Source organism: Limanda limanda, chromosome 1 (genome assembly GCF_963576545.1).
Source record: "Limanda limanda chromosome 1, fLimLim1.1, whole genome shotgun sequence".
NCBI lineage: Eukaryota > Metazoa > Chordata > Actinopteri > Pleuronectiformes > Pleuronectidae > Limanda > Limanda limanda.
Window position 1 is genome coordinate 26,444,968 of NC_083636.1, and position 16,496 is coordinate 26,461,463.

The window sequence follows — 16,496 nt, forward strand, 5'->3', positions numbered from 1 at the left end:
ACCCGGTACTCTATACGTCACGCGTCAGTTCCTACGGATTTATTTTGGAGCTGGACCTTATGAGAGCGTGACATTCTTGACAGCTTTAAACATGACTCTGTTCTGAAGGACAACTTCCCACTCTTCCCGCCTCCCTTCTTTTTAATTTCCACTGTGTTACCACAACAGAACATGTATCTGTTATTTGAGCTAATGCTCGTCCACCATGGCTCACCCGAGGCTTTGTTTCATCCCGAGGAAGCAGCTAGGAAGAGACGCAGATATTAAACATGTGTGATAGGACGTTTCGCCCATTCAGCAGGATGTTGTTGGTGAGACGAGGATCTGGAACAAACATGTGATGTTAGCGTCACGTTGCTTCAAAATCCTGTTGTCTTCATAACAGGGTCCTTGTCTTTAACAGGGGAGATGTTTAATAAGGTGCAGGGTGAGTTATCAAGTGAGGAGACACAACAGCTTCCTCCCAGGTATGTTGTTTTTATAATCAGATCCACTGACAGGTTTTAATTAATGTATCAATTGGTTGTTTAAGCTGATTCCAATTATCGCATTCAATTATTTGTTAAAACTTCTGTTCCTGTAAATCTTTTATTTTGTTGACAGAATAATCCCAGCACCTCTAGGTCCATTTAGTAGCTGCGGTTTCTGATCATATGACATGATCTTCATCAGCAGTCTGGTTTGACCCGTAGCCAGGGAAATGTAGATGTAGATGTTTTCAGAGCATTTACGGGAAGTTGATTATCGCTGACTAGGAGAACATGTGGTCATGGTAAATGTGAAAATACAAATTAAAAGACAATTTACATGATTCAAAAATCACACCAAAGATAAAAACATAAAATTGTCACACATTGAATGCAGTTCTGAAGAGGTGAGTTTTGAGTAGAGATTTGAAAGTGAACAGGTCGGTGAAGTCTCTGATGTGTTGAGGGGGAAGGTTCCAGATGGAGGGGACAGCTAATGGGAAAGCTCTGTTGCTCCAGGTCCGATGCCTGGTCCCGTGTGGTATGAAGACAAAGTTTGCGACAAAGGAGTGAAGGCTACGTGGGTGGGTGTGGAAGTCGAGCATTTCTATGAGGAAGGAAGGAGCCTGATTGTGGAGGGTTTTGAGGGGAGAGGAGGGTTTTTTGAATGGGATACACTGAGGAACTGGGAGCCAGGGGAGATTCTAAAGGGGCGATGTGGTCACAGGAGCGGGTGTGGGTAAGGAGATGAACAACAGAGTTTTTGAGGACTTTGGAAGATGCACCACAAAGAATGCTATTGCAACAGTGGATTCTAGATGTGATGAAGGCATTGATCAGGGTTTTAGGAGCAGAGACTCAGAGTGACGTAGACAGGCTATGTTTCATTGATGGGAAAAGGCAGTTCTGGTTTAAGGATAAACATGGTGATCGAAATTGAAGTTATTGTGCAGAGAGGCTCCAAGGTTGCGGATGTGGAATTGTCAACTCTGACGAAGAAGTTGAGGCGCATTCTTTGAGAGATTTGTGTCCATGATGATTATGTCAGATTGTTTCACAGTTAAATTCGAGGAAAGTGGTTCATGCGATCATACGATATATGTGAACGCTCCACAGATGCTTCAAAATGGAAATCTGCAGTTTGAAACTGAACCTATCCTCCTTAGAATGTTTTGAACAACACAAGAGCTGATGTATTAGTCATTTTTTACTTTATGATTAAACCTTTAAGACAATGGAATAAAAATTGTAGCAGTTCTATAAGTCAGTACTAGAAATACAAACACAGCATCACTGATTCAGTCAGATCATCATGATTGTACTTTGTGTTCATAGATGACGTCAAATCACTGCGGGCTGTGGTCAACCCCGATGTTTCCAAGTAAGTAACTGCATTCAGTTGTTTGAAATGCTCTTTAGATTGTGCTCCATATAAACCTGTTATTGCTGTATTTGCAGGATCCGAAACATTGGCATCATGGCCCACATCGACGCAGGAAAGACAACAACCACAGAGCGGATGCTTTATTATTCTGGCTACACACGAGCACTGGGAGGTGTGCAGGAGAAACAGATGTGAACATTGATAATTCTTCATAACCAGTACCCTGCCTGTTTGCTTCTGTCTCTCAGTTCCTTTCTGTCCACGTTGCTTTCAGACGTCGACGATGGCGACACGGTCACAGATTTTATGGCTCAAGAGAGGGAGCGTGGCATCACCATACAGTCGGCCGCAGTCACGTTCGATTGGAGAAGTCATAGAATAAATCTTATAGACACCCCAGGTAGACATATTATATGAAAGCATCCTTGTGAGATTAGAAATAACCCAGGGGGAACGAGCCACTCAAACAAGTCATTTTGTGTGACTGCAGGACATGTTGACTTCACTCTTGAGGTGGAGCGGGCGCTTCGTGTTCTTGACGGAGCTGTTGCAGTGTTCGATGCGTCTGCCGGTGTTGAGGTTAGCCTGTTGCCGAACATCTTCCCTTTTTATGAAAAACAAACAAACAAACAAATCAATATCTTATAATCGGCTGTATGCTGAAGACGGTTGCTTCTGTTTCCCTGAACCTAAACAGGCTCAGACTCTGACTGTCTGGAGACAAGCAGAGAAGCACCACATCCCCTGTGTTTGTTTCCTGAATAAGATGGACAAACCCAAAGCCGAGTGAGTGACTCAGCTGTTCAACCACATACGACTTATTCTCAAAGTTGAACTGAAAAAACTGTATTTTTTTCTCTCAGCCTGAATTTTTCCATCGAGAGCATAAGACAGAAGCTGAAAGCCAACCCAGTCCTCCTGCAGGTAGGCCTTCAGAAAACTAAGGCAAAAATGGAAAGCATCATATGTCTGTATATACATATATATTATGTTGTAATAATGGAATTTCATATTGACTTCTGCACGATGTTATGTATACCACCATGATCATTGGTTAATCTTAATTAGCTGTAGAACTTTTCTTGACTGTTAATGGCTACAGAAGGTAATGCAATACTACACTGTATGATGTAAATGTCTGACTTCACAATATCCTTCCTATCATAAAATCATAAATTGTTTTCCATCTTTATAAGCTTAAGGACGTGTCCATTGTCCCACATTATGCACGGTTACCTGGAAAAATACATTTTGGAACTACGTCATTCCTTGTGACTTCTTCAGGACACCACCTGTCATATGGGATCATGTGATTGGGATTTTAGTTTTTCCATATTTTTTTTCGAAACAGATGTCAACAATAACAAGAAGTTATAGGGGGGGGGGGGGGGGGGGAATTAAAAAAGACTTGAAGTAGCACTCAAACTGTAACAGTGTATTTTTAAATAAAAAACCTAATGAGTGTATGTCTGTGAATTTCATTTGTCTCATGAATCTTTTCTTGTAGATTCCTGTTGGCAGCGGCAGGAACTTCACGGGTGTGGTGGACCTGTTGACCAACCAGAAGCTGATCTGGAAGCCAAGATCGATAGGAGATGATGGACGAATGTTTGAAAACAAACCTCTCGACCACTCGGATGAGCCCGAACTCCTGCAGGAGGTCAATGAGGCCAGGGCAGCTTTAATTGAACAGGTACACATCATCAATATCATCTTCAGCAATCAGGATACAACTTCTTGAAGAAGAAATGTACAAATATTAGTTTTGTATTTTTGTTCTCTTTCCCAGGTTGCTGATTTGGATGATGAGTTTGCTGATCTGTTGCTCACTGACTTTAGTGATAACTTTGATGCAGTTCCTTCAGTCAAAGTGAGTAATGGATAGTTCCATTCTGTAAGCCTGTAAAGCAGCACCCGTTGCTTGTGAAAACAGAGCAAACCGTTTTTAATGTGTCTCCAGCTACAAGAGGCTGTGCGGCGGGTGACTCTGGCTCGTAAAGGCGTCCCGGTTCTCTGTGGGAGCTCGTTGAGGAACAAAGGTGTTCAACCTCTTTTAGATGCCATCGTTGCCTACCTGCCGGCCCCCAGTGAACGGCACCACGACCTGGTGTGAGTAACGGCCTTAGACCAGAACTGTAACAGTTGTACAGATCATATTTTCAAACTACAATTTTCCTCATAGGAGTTGTGTTAATGTGATGAAGAGGGAGAGGAGGACAGAGAAGCTTCATGTATCCACGGACAGCCAAGGCCTTTAGCAGAATAACTAAGAGCTGGTCCAAGACAAACCTGATCTATCTCTATAAGCTTTATCAAAAAGAAAGGTTTTAAGCCAACTCCTTAACCGTAGTGTGCTGTGATTGCTATTGTGTTCTGTATACTCACTCATTTAGTCAACTGCGGTTGTTTTTTTCTCATAAATATAATTTCAATGGGGATACATTTGTTAGAAAGAATTTCTCCGAGCACAAAAACTTGTGTAGTGGTGTGTGCTTTATCACGATTAACGTTAAATGGATGGAACATAAATTAAAAAAGAGCAATAATCCTTCAGTGAATATAACATGCTTGTTTGAAAATATCTTTCTATAATCATTTGGCCATTTTTGTCTCTTTTGTAACTGTTGAAAAAATTCATCATCATCCCACAGGCGGTGGTACAAAGATGACCTCTGTGCTCTGGCCTTCAAGGTCCTCCATGACAAGCAGCGTGGTCCTCTGGTGTTCCTCAGGATTTACTCTGGAACTCTGAAAGCACAGACCGCCGTCCACAACATCAACAGGAACAGCATGTGCGTCACCTTCAATACAGTAATGCAACCCTGACTGACCTACAAATCGGTTTGGACCCGTGTGATATGTTAATTAAACAGTTTTGTATCATGTTGTCTGCAGCGAGAGGATGAGCCGGCTGCTGGTGCCGTTTGCCGATCAACATGTAGAGATCCCCTCGATGACGGCCGGAAACATTGCACTGACTGTCGGACTGAAGCAGGTACAACGTTGTTTCCTATGTTCCTTCTCTGCTACATTTAAGATTTTCCTCTGGTTATTTAAGTTTTCCTGCTTTCACTCAAGACAGTCACCGGGGACACCATCGTCTCATCCAAGGCTTCAGCCGCAGCTGCAGCCCGCAGAGCCCACAATGACCATAGCACAGGGAAGAAGCCCGGGGAACATGCGTCTGTGGTGCTTTCAGGAGTGGAGGTCCCTGAACCTGTCTTCTTCTGCACTATAGAACCTCCCACCATGGCCAAACAGACTGGTCAGTGATAGTTTGGTTACACATGCAAAAGGCTCAGCTTTTTACCACGACATCCTCGTAGCCACTCACACATTTGTGTTGTATTTATCCTGCAAGATCTTGAGAATGCACTGAACAACCTCCAGAGAGAAGACCCCAGTCTTAAAGTTAGGGTGGACCCTGATTCTGGCCAGGTATTACCATCACTGGACTACCAAGGGCGTTCTCTAGTAAGTGCATATGCCACCATGACTCAACTTAATTTCCTTCCCTCTCCCCCCTCAGACTGTTTTGTGTGGGATGGGAGAGCTGCACATCGAGATCATCCACGATCGAATCAGGAGAGAGTATGGCATTGAGACTCACCTTGGACCTCTACAGGTGGCTTACCGAGAGACCGTTCTCCACGAGGCCTCAACTACAGGTACAGCAAATATTTCTTAATCGTTGCACTATGCCTCGTTCACACAACATGGGTTTAGCCTGATTTTCTACTCGCTGACAAATTTTGGAACTCGCTGAAAAAGCCCCAGATTGGAGCCAAATAGGCGGTCGACCAACAGTCACAGATCGCTGTGTGGGAACTCTTCCAAGACAAGATTTGAGAGGCTCGCATCCCCCAATTACATTTCATGCAGGCTAAATATCTACACAAACCATTGACAACTACAGCCAATCTGGACCTAACCATTTAATTCTGTTATTGCATAGTTAATGGCAAAGTCTAGAGTAATTACTATTATTATTATATATACTGTTGCTGCCATTATTACTATATACTGCTATTATATTGGTATAATTACTATCATATATAAATATATATTATGTTATATTATAGACTATATATACTGTACTATTTTTATATACTGTCTAACAATAACATTACCATCATATCATCAGTAATATTACCATCATCTTGCCACTGCACCTTATCTACCTATTTATCTTGTGTTTCTGTTTTTATTCTTTCTACCTCAATATTTTATTCTATTGTATTGTATTTTATTGTATTCAAATATACCGGCTGCTATGACGACTTAATTTCCCTTCGGGGATGAATAAAGTAATCTATCTATCTATCTAATTATCACAATTTGCTATTCGTATATATTTCTATTCATTCTGTAGCAGGATGAAACTAAAGAGCAGACAGATCAATCTTACCCACCATGTCTCTTCTCACGTGTTGTCATAAGTAAACGTCGTCTGGAGACCAGACAGGTTTCTCCTGGTGAAAGATTGTGTAGTGTGCGACTTCCTGTTGCCTGTCAGCGACTGCAAGACACCTGATCACAAGACAGTGATGTTGTTTGAGAAGTGATTCTTGTCGACCAGATTCTGTTCCTGTATTGATTTTCCTCACTGCTGATGATGTAGATACACTGGACCGGACAGTCGGCGAGAGAAGACATGTTGTGACAGTGGAGCTGGAGGTCGGACCTGTGGACGCCTCCTCTACCACTGCCTCATGTGACCTAGCATTCACAAAGGAGGTCGAGGGGCAACTATCAAAAGAGCTGAAAGATGCGGTGGAGAATGGAGTGCACAGCTCATATCTTCAAGGTGACACTGACTCCACTCATTTGTTGTTGTTTTTTAAAAAGGCCCCGGAAACCAATGCTGAAAACTCAATTTAAATGTATCTCTCAATAACATTAAATATAAATGGCTAAATAAACCACACCAAAGCAATTTCCTGTATGTGAATATATACTTGGCAATTAAAAGAATTCTGATTCTGATTCTGAACAATATAGTTAAACACAGAAAAATAAATGTTGTTTCAGAGGGCTGTATGGGTGTTATAGTTTTTACAAGACAAGTACACTTAAACAGTGTAAACAACATGACAGCTCAACCACACAGAGCAGTCATCACACACTTTAAATAAACAGAACTGTTCAAACTTGGTAAGAACATTGTGTTCATGATGAACACCATCGCTCATAGTAAGAAGCTGAGTGAGAATCCTTATTCCGTGCCTGTAAAGAAGGGGGGGGGGGTGTGTCAGTAAACCTTGCACTGATCTGACTGCAGTAGTCGGTGTGTGTTTCACTCACTCTTTGTTTGTACTGTCTGCTTACACCTCCAGGTCCATTGCTAGGTTATCCTCTACAGGGCGTAACTACGCTGATCCAGAATGTCCACATGGAACCAGGGACGTCTCCAGCCATGGTGTCCGCCTGTGTGTCCCGCTGCATGCTGAAGGTAAAGCATCACAGGCTCTCAGGTCATACGGATGCCAACTAACAGGGTTGGCAATAGATGAGCTACAGTTGTGCGTGTGTGTTTGGCTGCAGGCCCTGAGGCTGGCAGGAGGTCAGGTCCTGGAGCCAGTCATGTCCCTGGAGATGACGGTGGACGAAGAGCATCTCAGCTCCGTGCTGGGGGACTTGGCCCAAAGACGAGGCACCGTCAGCGACATCCAGAGTCGTCACGACCACAAGCTGCTGCTAGCAACCGTGCCCTTGGCAGAAATGATGGTGAGATCAGATCTGACTCGAACTTTTCTCCCGAAGGTTTTCAGTGTCATTTATCTTAAATTCTGTTGTTTCCTGCTGAAGGGCTACTCCACCATCCTGCGAACAATAACATCCGGCAACGCCACTTTCTCTCTGGCGCTGGACACTTACGAGGCAATGAACTCTCAGGACCAGAACATCCTTCTCAAAAGAATGTCCGGCCTGTTGTGATTCATGTTGGCAACGCTGTAATGGATCAGGAATGGGACCAATAGGCTTTTGGGGCAGAGGAACAGCTGCTGCCCAAACAGACTTTTCCACGATTATCACATTTGTCTTGAGTAAAATATTATTAGAGTGTGAATATATGTGTAATTAATTATTATATGTGTAAGTAAATGTGCAACCAATAACAGTTTTTTAATAAAACAACAGACTAGCACTTAAAATGTCAGCATTTTATTCACAATCAGTTGTACAAACATTCATTAAAAAAAATAAAAGAATGCAGTTGCTAATTTGGGTTGTAGTTTGATATCATTAGGTTTGATCGAGCGTTCTGTAGAGCAGATTGGAAAGGCAATGTGTCTCGATGTATCAGTGTCATATCAGGGTCTCAACAAAAGCGTGTTCCAGATTTGATTTCTCAGTTTAAAATGCAGGCATGAAGCGGATTGCATATCGATTTGATTCATTTTCCCTTTTCCGTCCCCGTGGTCAGCTTCTCCCCTCCCGTCAGATACCTCTGTACTCATGGCGACAGTAGCTGTAGAACAACGGCTCAGCTGGGATCCCGCGCCTGATGCAAAAAGAAAAAGGAAATGTTTTTTATAAAGTATGGTTCACACGAGACTCTAACAGGTATTAGTTAGATGATGATTTGGCAAACCAATGACTAGTTTAAAAAGAGGCTGCAGATACTTACTCCACCATCCGACAGCGGTGCACGGACAGTCTGTTGTAGGCATCGTTGATGTCCGTCACGTTCTTGGCGCTCCACAGCCGCTCTGCTACTGCACTGGCACGAGGCCTGGGAGTGATGGACAAAAGAAAATCAGTCTGACGTGATGTGAAGGTTCAAGGTACATTATTTATCGGATTAGAGTTAATTAAAGGTTAAACAAGATATGTGGAACCCGGCTACCAAAACAAAGAGCAAAGAAGCTCTTATTATAACACATTGATTACAACAGTTTCCAATCTTCTCAGCAACAGAGTCTTGTGACCTTCGATCACCAAGGATAGTGATTTGAGCACATGTCAGTGTTTCCTGTGATGTTGTAAATAGACCTTTTGTAACTGATGTCATGTGGGGACAAAGATAATGAAAGGCAGATTAATCTTGAGATACATTTGTCTCACACCTAAAATTTCTATTTGTTTTGGCCTTTTATTTAAAATCAAAAATGTCAAAAGTGTCTTGTAAATCGGTGAAGAGGTCCCAACCCTGGTTTTGGAACCAAAGGGGGGAGTTGTGGCTTCATTCCCTGCTCAGGGCAACGCTTCTCCACTACATCTTAATGGTTGTTGGCCGCTGCAGTATTGTTTAAAATCTCACACATTTGAAAGGAAGCACATGAGCCTTACCAGAGTCTGGGTGTGAGGTTGGTGGCGTCCACGTATTCTCCCCACAAACAAGCTTCTCCACCGATCACAAGTTTCTTCTGCGCCTCGGTTCCTGTTTTCAAAATGTAACATTTAATGAGGTCAGGCAGCACTACCAACATTCAGAGAAACTAAAAACTCCACTTGATTAGAAAGAAAAAGAAATACCATGCTTAATTTAACTGAATTACAATGGTGTGGTGATTTATTGGCATGCGTTCCCTCTGATCATTCAACAGGCTTACACGTATTTGCACAAGAGTGACGACTGTAAGACATTTCAGATCTGTCTAGAGTTAAACAGAGCAATAAAACAATCGTATGACTGAGGCGAACTCCAAAATCCCTCATGTAAATACTACAAAAAGCAATGTTGCAACATGGATAGGACGACAAACTCTTGCTGAACAGATCATGCAGACACAAACCCTTGAAATCCTGGGGGTCAGCCTTGTAAGCGACCAGCCAGTCCTGTCCGTAGGAGATACGGTTCAGGTACCAGGGAGTGGACAGTAGGGTCTGGTACCCTGATGACGTAATATGTGCCATCTCTTCCTGGTATTGCTTCTGCGTCCCTTTCCAAACGTGGATAAGTGTGTCTGGTTTCAGCTACACAGCACACATACATGCATGTATTAGTATTGGCGAGATGAACAGAAATTGGAAGGAAGGAGGCACGAGGACGGAAATGTCCCGAGCCTTTTTACTTTTGCTTGTTCATTTTGCAGAACAAGCTCTGCTTTATGACCTTTAGAGGAAGAATCTGGTTAAGTCCAGCTTTCGCCTTGGTCCGTTTACATGGAGGACCAAACCCGACTTATTTTGCCTTATGATTGTCATGGGTTCCAGTCCCCCACTCACACAAGGGAAATGTGAACATACTCGCCATGCCACATTGTTTGCTCTCGGTTCATTTGAGCCTTCAGTGTATTGGACTATTGTTTGAAATACACCTGGCTTGGTCCTGCACTGTGGTGAACTACTTCGGCCCATAAACAGACACAATCTGAAACCACCTGCCCCGGGTTCACTGCAGGTCCGTCTCTGACTCTCTATCCTTGTCCAACCTGTGCAACCTTGTAAGCCTGTTGATATCCAGATAGTTCCTAAATCAAAAGGGCTGATTTGACACGACGTATATAAAGAAAAAAGAAAACCAACCGTTGAAGTTGAGTGGCTCAGCCTTGTAGTACTTCTGCCAGTCCTGTGCGTAGCTAATATAATCTAAGTACCACGGGGCGGAGAGGATGGTTTGGTATCCTGCTGATGTCACCCTGCTCATCTCCTCGTTAGAGCCGCTGCCGATCCACACATGAACTACTGTATCTGGCCTTAGCTGGAATTGTTACAGGCCAAACTGCTGTTTTTAGGTTACATACTACAAGAGTCGTTGGTACTCGTTAAAAAGGTAAAAACAAAAAGGTCAACATTTTGGGAAATATGTTCACACGTTCACAATACAAGCCTTTGTGCTCAATTCAGATCTTCTCTATTTTATGCAGTGGAGCAGATGAGGTGGAGGCGAAGAGAAGGAAAGCTGAGAGTTTAGATGTGTATTTTTGGCTGCTACTTCCATACAGAGCTGTATGTGGGATTGTGACATGAATGGCTTCAATGAAACAGATTTCATCCAAACTTTCAGGATGTCGGAGGCTATTTTTAACTACACCTGTCAGCGCCTCTCAACAAGAATTCGCTTGCACATAATTATGTGGAGTGACTTAATGTTGGGTCAAATGGCTGTTCAGACTGGGTTTGCGTTCAAAGAAATCTGATCTACATCTGATTTGGAACCACATATGAAAATTGCCGAAATCGAATATATCAGATTCAGTGTGATTTGTGCTGTTCACACTGTCTCAGTGAATCAGATCTTGTGCCGTGTTCCATTATTCCTCGGAGCCCGGCCCTAATAAGGATGTCACACCCGAAAAACCAGAGTTGATAGGGTTCCAGTTGAACAGGAAACATTTTTACGTAAGCTGGGAAGCCATTGTAAGAAAAAACGGTTTTGGTAATTGTTAGAAAATCAGGTTTAGGTTCAGAGATTCACAGAGATGGGTTCCTCCTGAGCTCTTTCCTACATGAGTAAGTTATAAGCTGTTTATATGCTGTTTCTTTAGTTAAGCACATAGTCCGTATATATAAAGGTTGAGCACAGCGATTGTGTATGTGTCAGTGCAGAGAGGGAGATCAAGAGAGGTCAAGCGCAGGAAGAACAAGTTTAGAAGGGTGACACAGTGTCATATGTTAGAAACATCATCACGAGCCCACCTGTAGGTTTTGTCATTTGGATAATGATCTCATATTAAACTTGTGTTGCCCTTCGACAGTCACAATGGCTCTTCAGCTCCTCTATTAGCCTTTGCACATTTTTTTTTCGGCTGCTGACTCAGTGTCATTATTGTGTTTAGACACGAGTCGTAGATTTTTGTATCCAACTTTTGGCAAGAAAGTAAAACCGTTTCCCAAAATGTCAAACTATTCTAACACAGGATAAATACACAACACACAAATAACCCCCAAAAAATGTTGATACATCTTGAGCTGTGTCTCAATTCAAGGGATGCATGCTCCATTTGAAAAACTGACAGCGTGACATCAGCATGACTACGCTGTCTCCTGTTTCAAAGGCTCCTTTATACGTTGCTGATAAATCCATTCCCAACAACAAAGTATTCATCTGCTGAATCCTTCTCAGGGCCAAACTATTCCAGGATTAATTGTAGCAAGTTACTGTAGCTAAAGAGCGTTTTAACGTGGGCAGCCAGGTGAGGCGTTCAAAGTAACAGTAGACCACACATCTTATTTTGGTTTGGCATTTTCTTCGCTTCTACTCCTAGCCTTTGTAGGAAGCAGCCCCTGGATTGGACACAGCTCTGTTTGTTTTTACACGGAAATACTCTTTTTGTTATAGAATTACACACAATTTCTCTTTTACCTTAACCCCATTGTCAAAGACCTCCTGCCAGATCATGTAGCCCTTTTTGGTAGTGGTGACGATATCCAAGAGTCTGTCAAATAAAACAAGGGGGAAAAAAGGAATAGGGAATAAGGAATAAAACCTAGAGCACAAGCAGTTTACTTGTGTACGAATGAGAAACACACTTTTGGATGTAGAAGGACTCCAGTTTGCTGTAGTCTAGTCCGAAGCCTTGCTGAACCATGAACTTCGTAATGTTCGGGTTGGACTTCCTGCAGGGCAAAGGACAAACATCAGCCAGCATTCACGGCTGTCGAGTCTCGAATGCGGAGACGTTTCCAATATCGTGTCTCACCAGCAGCTGAAGTCCACCTCATCCCCCCCGAGGTGAACGTAGGCATCGGGGAACACGGAGCTTATCTCTGTGAAGAACTGCTTCATGAAGTCATATGTAGTGTTCAGGATGGGGTTCACCGGCCCGAAGGATCCGGAGGGTTTGGAGCCAGAGTAGCAGGGTGTGAGTAGATCGGGTTGACCTAACGGGAATGATGGAGACTGAATTAATTTCTTCATGTTCTTCAAACTTTTATTAAAATGATACATACAAAAAAGGGGGGAAATGGGGGCTGACTCAAATAATTTCCTTCATCTACTTCTTGCAAAACTCACCTTTGCCCCATGACTGTGTGTGTCCTGGGGTATCAAACTCCGGGACGACGCGAATGCCTCTCAGGCGGGCGAACTCAATCACCATCTTCACATCAGCAGGTGTATACACATGAGTGTATGGGTGGTACGCTCCCTGTGAACAATTTAGCCAATGAGCTTCTTATTCTTACAGTGTCCTACTATTAACAAAAATTATAATAACTAGTCTCACTGACCTTCTGGCTCAGCTGTGGGAACGTTCGGCTCAGGTAAGGGAAGGATGGATCATCCACAATGTGCCAGTGGAAAACATTAAATTTGTTCATCGCCATCGTTTCCTGTACGAATGAACACAGAAAGAGTGTGTTGATGTATTGACATAATAGATCACATATAAAGTTAGGGGAAAAAAGGAAGTATGCAGCTCTCGCTGACGCACCAGGTTAGCCAAGATGACTTTGATGGGCAGGAAGTGCCGAGAGCTGTCCAGCAAGATGCCTCTGTGGGCGAATCTGGGGAAGTCACTGATTGCTGTGATATTGATGCTTTTCTGAAAACACAGGGTGAATGGAGTTAAAAGCAGGCTCATGTGATACAGCACAGCCGAGTGAGTTTGAATGTCAACTGCCAGTTAGATTGCAGTCATGTTGAAACTTACGGCTCCATATTCATCTTCATACAACAACTGGCTGAATGTTTCCAGACCTTAAAAACACAAACTGTAATTTTAAATTTATAAGCAGCGAGTTTGCACCACATTGTCACATAACACATAATGCCACAGAATCCAAGTTTCACCACACCAGCAAATTATCATTATCATGGAGGCTATGTTGTGGTTTGCATTTAATTGTTTATCTGTCCGTCTATTAGTTAGCAGAGTAACCCAAAAACTAGATGGAATTATCACAAAATTGAAAGGATGTGGTACGAGTCAGGAAAGAACATATTACATTTTTGGAGCAGATCCAGATCAGGGGGACGATCCCCCCAAAAATGTCCCCCTTTCTTTAATATTGTTTAATAAGGTTATTTAACATTTTTGTTGATTTCTCAGAATAATTCATGGATCTTGGTATAAATGTGTGTGGAATTTGTTGCTGATCCAAATAAAAATCAGGATCTATTGAGTCGTTATATGATTGCATTGTTATCTTGAATTCTTATGTCCTGATAGTAATGTAACAAAAATCTGATATCGTGACAAGTGAGTTTCATTTGAATCGTATCATTAATTAATTTTCTTTTTGAGAGATACATGATAGGATCAACACCACTCTTGGGTTTTTACATTAAATCTGATACAATGGATAAATACTAAGTGGTAACTAGTGAGCTTTAGTGGTGCTGAAGCCCGGCTTTATGATATATTAAGTCAATAGAAAAAAATAATTACTGCATATCAGACTTGATGGTTATTCAAAAATATTGTATCCAATTATAAAAGAGGAAAATAATTGCTGTGTAATGGTTGAATAACAAAAGAGATCTTACCATGCAGGGCTCCCCACACCGTCGGTGCTTTCAGGATAGCGAATGGCTGATCCACAGACAGCTCATCTGTGGACACAACACAGTTATACATTGCATGCATATTTTTAGTCCAAGCTCGGCAGGTGGGGTCATTGTGGTACCAAAGCCAGGGTCTTAAGGGGGGGCTTTAAACGTTCGTCCTAGACTTAACGTGCTAATCCTCATATCTGCCGTCCAGGTGATCTCTAAATCTACATGCAAACGGCATATACCCTTTCTCTGCTTGTAAGATGCAGTTTGAAGAATCAAAAAGATGCTCCGACATCGTTATGTAACATCAATCCAACAAAATGTAAAAAGATGCATGCTTCAGAAAAAGTAAATAATGTTCTTGAAGTAGCAAAGGGAAAAGTACACATGGCAACCGAGTGTTTATATTTATATAAAATTACATTTTGAATACTTGTATCAATGTGTAATAACACTATTGGCTGAGGTGATACTACACTTTACTTTGCCTCTACTTTAGATGTAGCTAATTTATTTATTTTAAGTCTGAGCGGTTGAGATACACGCAGCTAAAACAAATGCAGCCTAATACGTCTGACTTGTATAACTCTGAACTTATTGAGCAAAGTGTTTTTATAGAACTTTGAAATATCCAGGAATCAACTGATTTGATTGTACACATGTTGGACTTTACTTTGAAAAATCTCCAAATCTATACAGTAAATATGTTTGATCTTCAGTATATTGAAAGTCAGAGAGGTCCTGAACACAGGAATATCAGTCTCTCTCTGAACTTATTGAGCAAAGTGTTTTTACAGTACTTTGAAATATCCAGAAATTAGCTACTTGAAGCTAAAAATGTGTGACTTTTATTTTGTAAAATCTCTAAATTCATGTTGCTATTCATAAAAATGCCACTTGAGACGTTAATACTTCTTGTGAATATAATCCAATCCATTTCCTTTTCAATTATGTATTTTGTATATGCTCCATGTCAACAGTTTATTTTGAAAAAACGCTTTGGATGCGTTTACCATAAATGTCAGTATATGCGCGCAGTAGAATTTCTGTGATTTGACCACAGAGACTGAGGCTCAGCACATAGATGCAGTGTATGGATGTGTGTGAATAGTGATACTCAGTGCTGTAAACAAGCGCTTTGAGTGGTCATCGGGACTAGAAAAGCTCTATGTGAATACACACCATAAAATTATCCGGTGTTCAGTATCTCTAAAGCAGCTTTACAGATCAGTATTAAGTCTCAGGAAATGGTAAACAAACTTAAGTCAAACACACGAATACTCGAACTTTGTACTTGCTTGCGCCACTGTGGTGAGACATGAGTTCAATGAGGAAGAGAGTGGGACTCACATGACTCGTCCGATGTGACACCGGGGTATCCGTCACAGTCGGAGTGCGGTGAGGTGATCCACACCCGCAGCTCGGTCAGCTCGGATCGGCCTGGCTTCCTGCTCCTGCCCTGCCCGTGCCTCCTGGAGCTGCCGAACATGTACTCATAGTACCTGTGGACAAAAGGCACAGAGGGTGAGACACGTCGATCCGTCAAGCGGCCAAGTTGTGTCTCCTGTGAACCGATCCCTCCATCCTCTCACCTCCGGTACGCGTCCTGCAGGAGGCTGCAGCTGGCGCCCGCGGACGACTCTTTGGCGTCGACAAATCGAAAGCTGGAGGCGATCAGCTTGAATGGAACCTGCGAGATCAGCACTTTCTGCGGCAGAGGCCACAGGGAGCCGGACTTGGAAGCCTGCAGTACGGGCCGGTCCTGCTCCTCCTCCTCCTCATCCAGGACCCGGTTGTGCTGGAGTCCGGAGCAGACGCAGAGGAGCAGCCCCAGGACAGCGAGCCGCGGGGAGGCGAGCATGTTGACGGAAGGCGGCGGAGTCACAAGACTTGGTCACACCAAAACATTTTGTCAGAGGGGGGGCAGGGCGGGGCTTAAAGCGGAAGTCAGTTCCGCGCAAATATTTAAAGGTGAAGTGTTTTAAACTGTAAAAAACACAGTCCCATCTATGGTCCCCTCCCCTACTGACGAGAGGGGAGCTACGGTGGCCCTCGTGTGTCAAAACGCCGGACGAGTGCACCGAGCTGCTTTCTCTCCATCGGCCCATTCATTGCAACAGGAAACAATACATCTTAAGTTAGCTTTATTTAGATAGATAGATCTACAATCCCACTCTACCAAATAGGAAACGAGACACACATTTCTCTTACAGTATTCTCACCTTTAATGCTCAGAGCATGGTGCATACGACAAAGTTTA

General features: G+C 42.7%; 2 protein-coding genes across 3 annotated transcripts; one reads left to right on the forward strand and one right to left on the reverse strand.

The window, feature by feature from the left end:
* The first annotated feature begins 61 nt into the window (after positions 1-61).
* gfm2 (GTP dependent ribosome recycling factor mitochondrial 2) lies at positions 62-8,063 on the forward strand. The gene is made up of 20 exons (XM_061080439.1): positions 62-311; positions 404-467; positions 1,803-1,848; positions 1,926-2,023; positions 2,126-2,251; positions 2,342-2,430; positions 2,549-2,637; positions 2,715-2,775; positions 3,359-3,544; positions 3,641-3,721; positions 3,812-3,960; positions 4,503-4,643; positions 4,747-4,846; positions 4,930-5,116; positions 5,213-5,289; positions 5,381-5,519; positions 6,473-6,658; positions 7,188-7,303; positions 7,396-7,578; positions 7,660-8,063. Exons 1-20 carry the CDS (start codon positions 270-272, stop codon positions 7,786-7,788), a joined length of 2,289 nt encoding a protein of 762 aa, XP_060936422.1. The 5' UTR covers positions 62-269; the 3' UTR covers positions 7,789-8,063.
* On the reverse strand, positions 8,001-16,135 carry hexb (hexosaminidase B (beta polypeptide)). 2 transcript variants are annotated; one of them, XM_061080555.1, is made up of 14 exons: positions 15,829-16,135; positions 15,587-15,738; positions 14,228-14,293; positions 13,392-13,438; positions 13,173-13,283; positions 12,970-13,071; positions 12,755-12,887; positions 12,441-12,621; positions 12,271-12,357; positions 12,104-12,176; positions 9,591-9,771; positions 9,145-9,235; positions 8,483-8,587; positions 8,001-8,356 (listed from the first exon to the last, which is right to left on the reverse strand). In XM_061080555.1, the coding sequence occupies exons 1-14, from the start codon at positions 16,095-16,097 to the stop codon at positions 8,293-8,295; spliced, it is 1,662 nt and encodes a 553-aa protein (XP_060936538.1). In that variant the 5' UTR covers positions 16,098-16,135; the 3' UTR covers positions 8,001-8,292. The 2 variants fall into 2 exon arrangements, with proteins under 2 accessions (XP_060936538.1, XP_060936613.1); XM_061080630.1 differs by lacking the exon at positions 9,591-9,771 and adding an exon at positions 10,324-10,498 and having other exon boundaries at positions 15,829-16,134.
* Between the last annotated feature and the right edge of the window lie 361 nt (positions 16,136-16,496).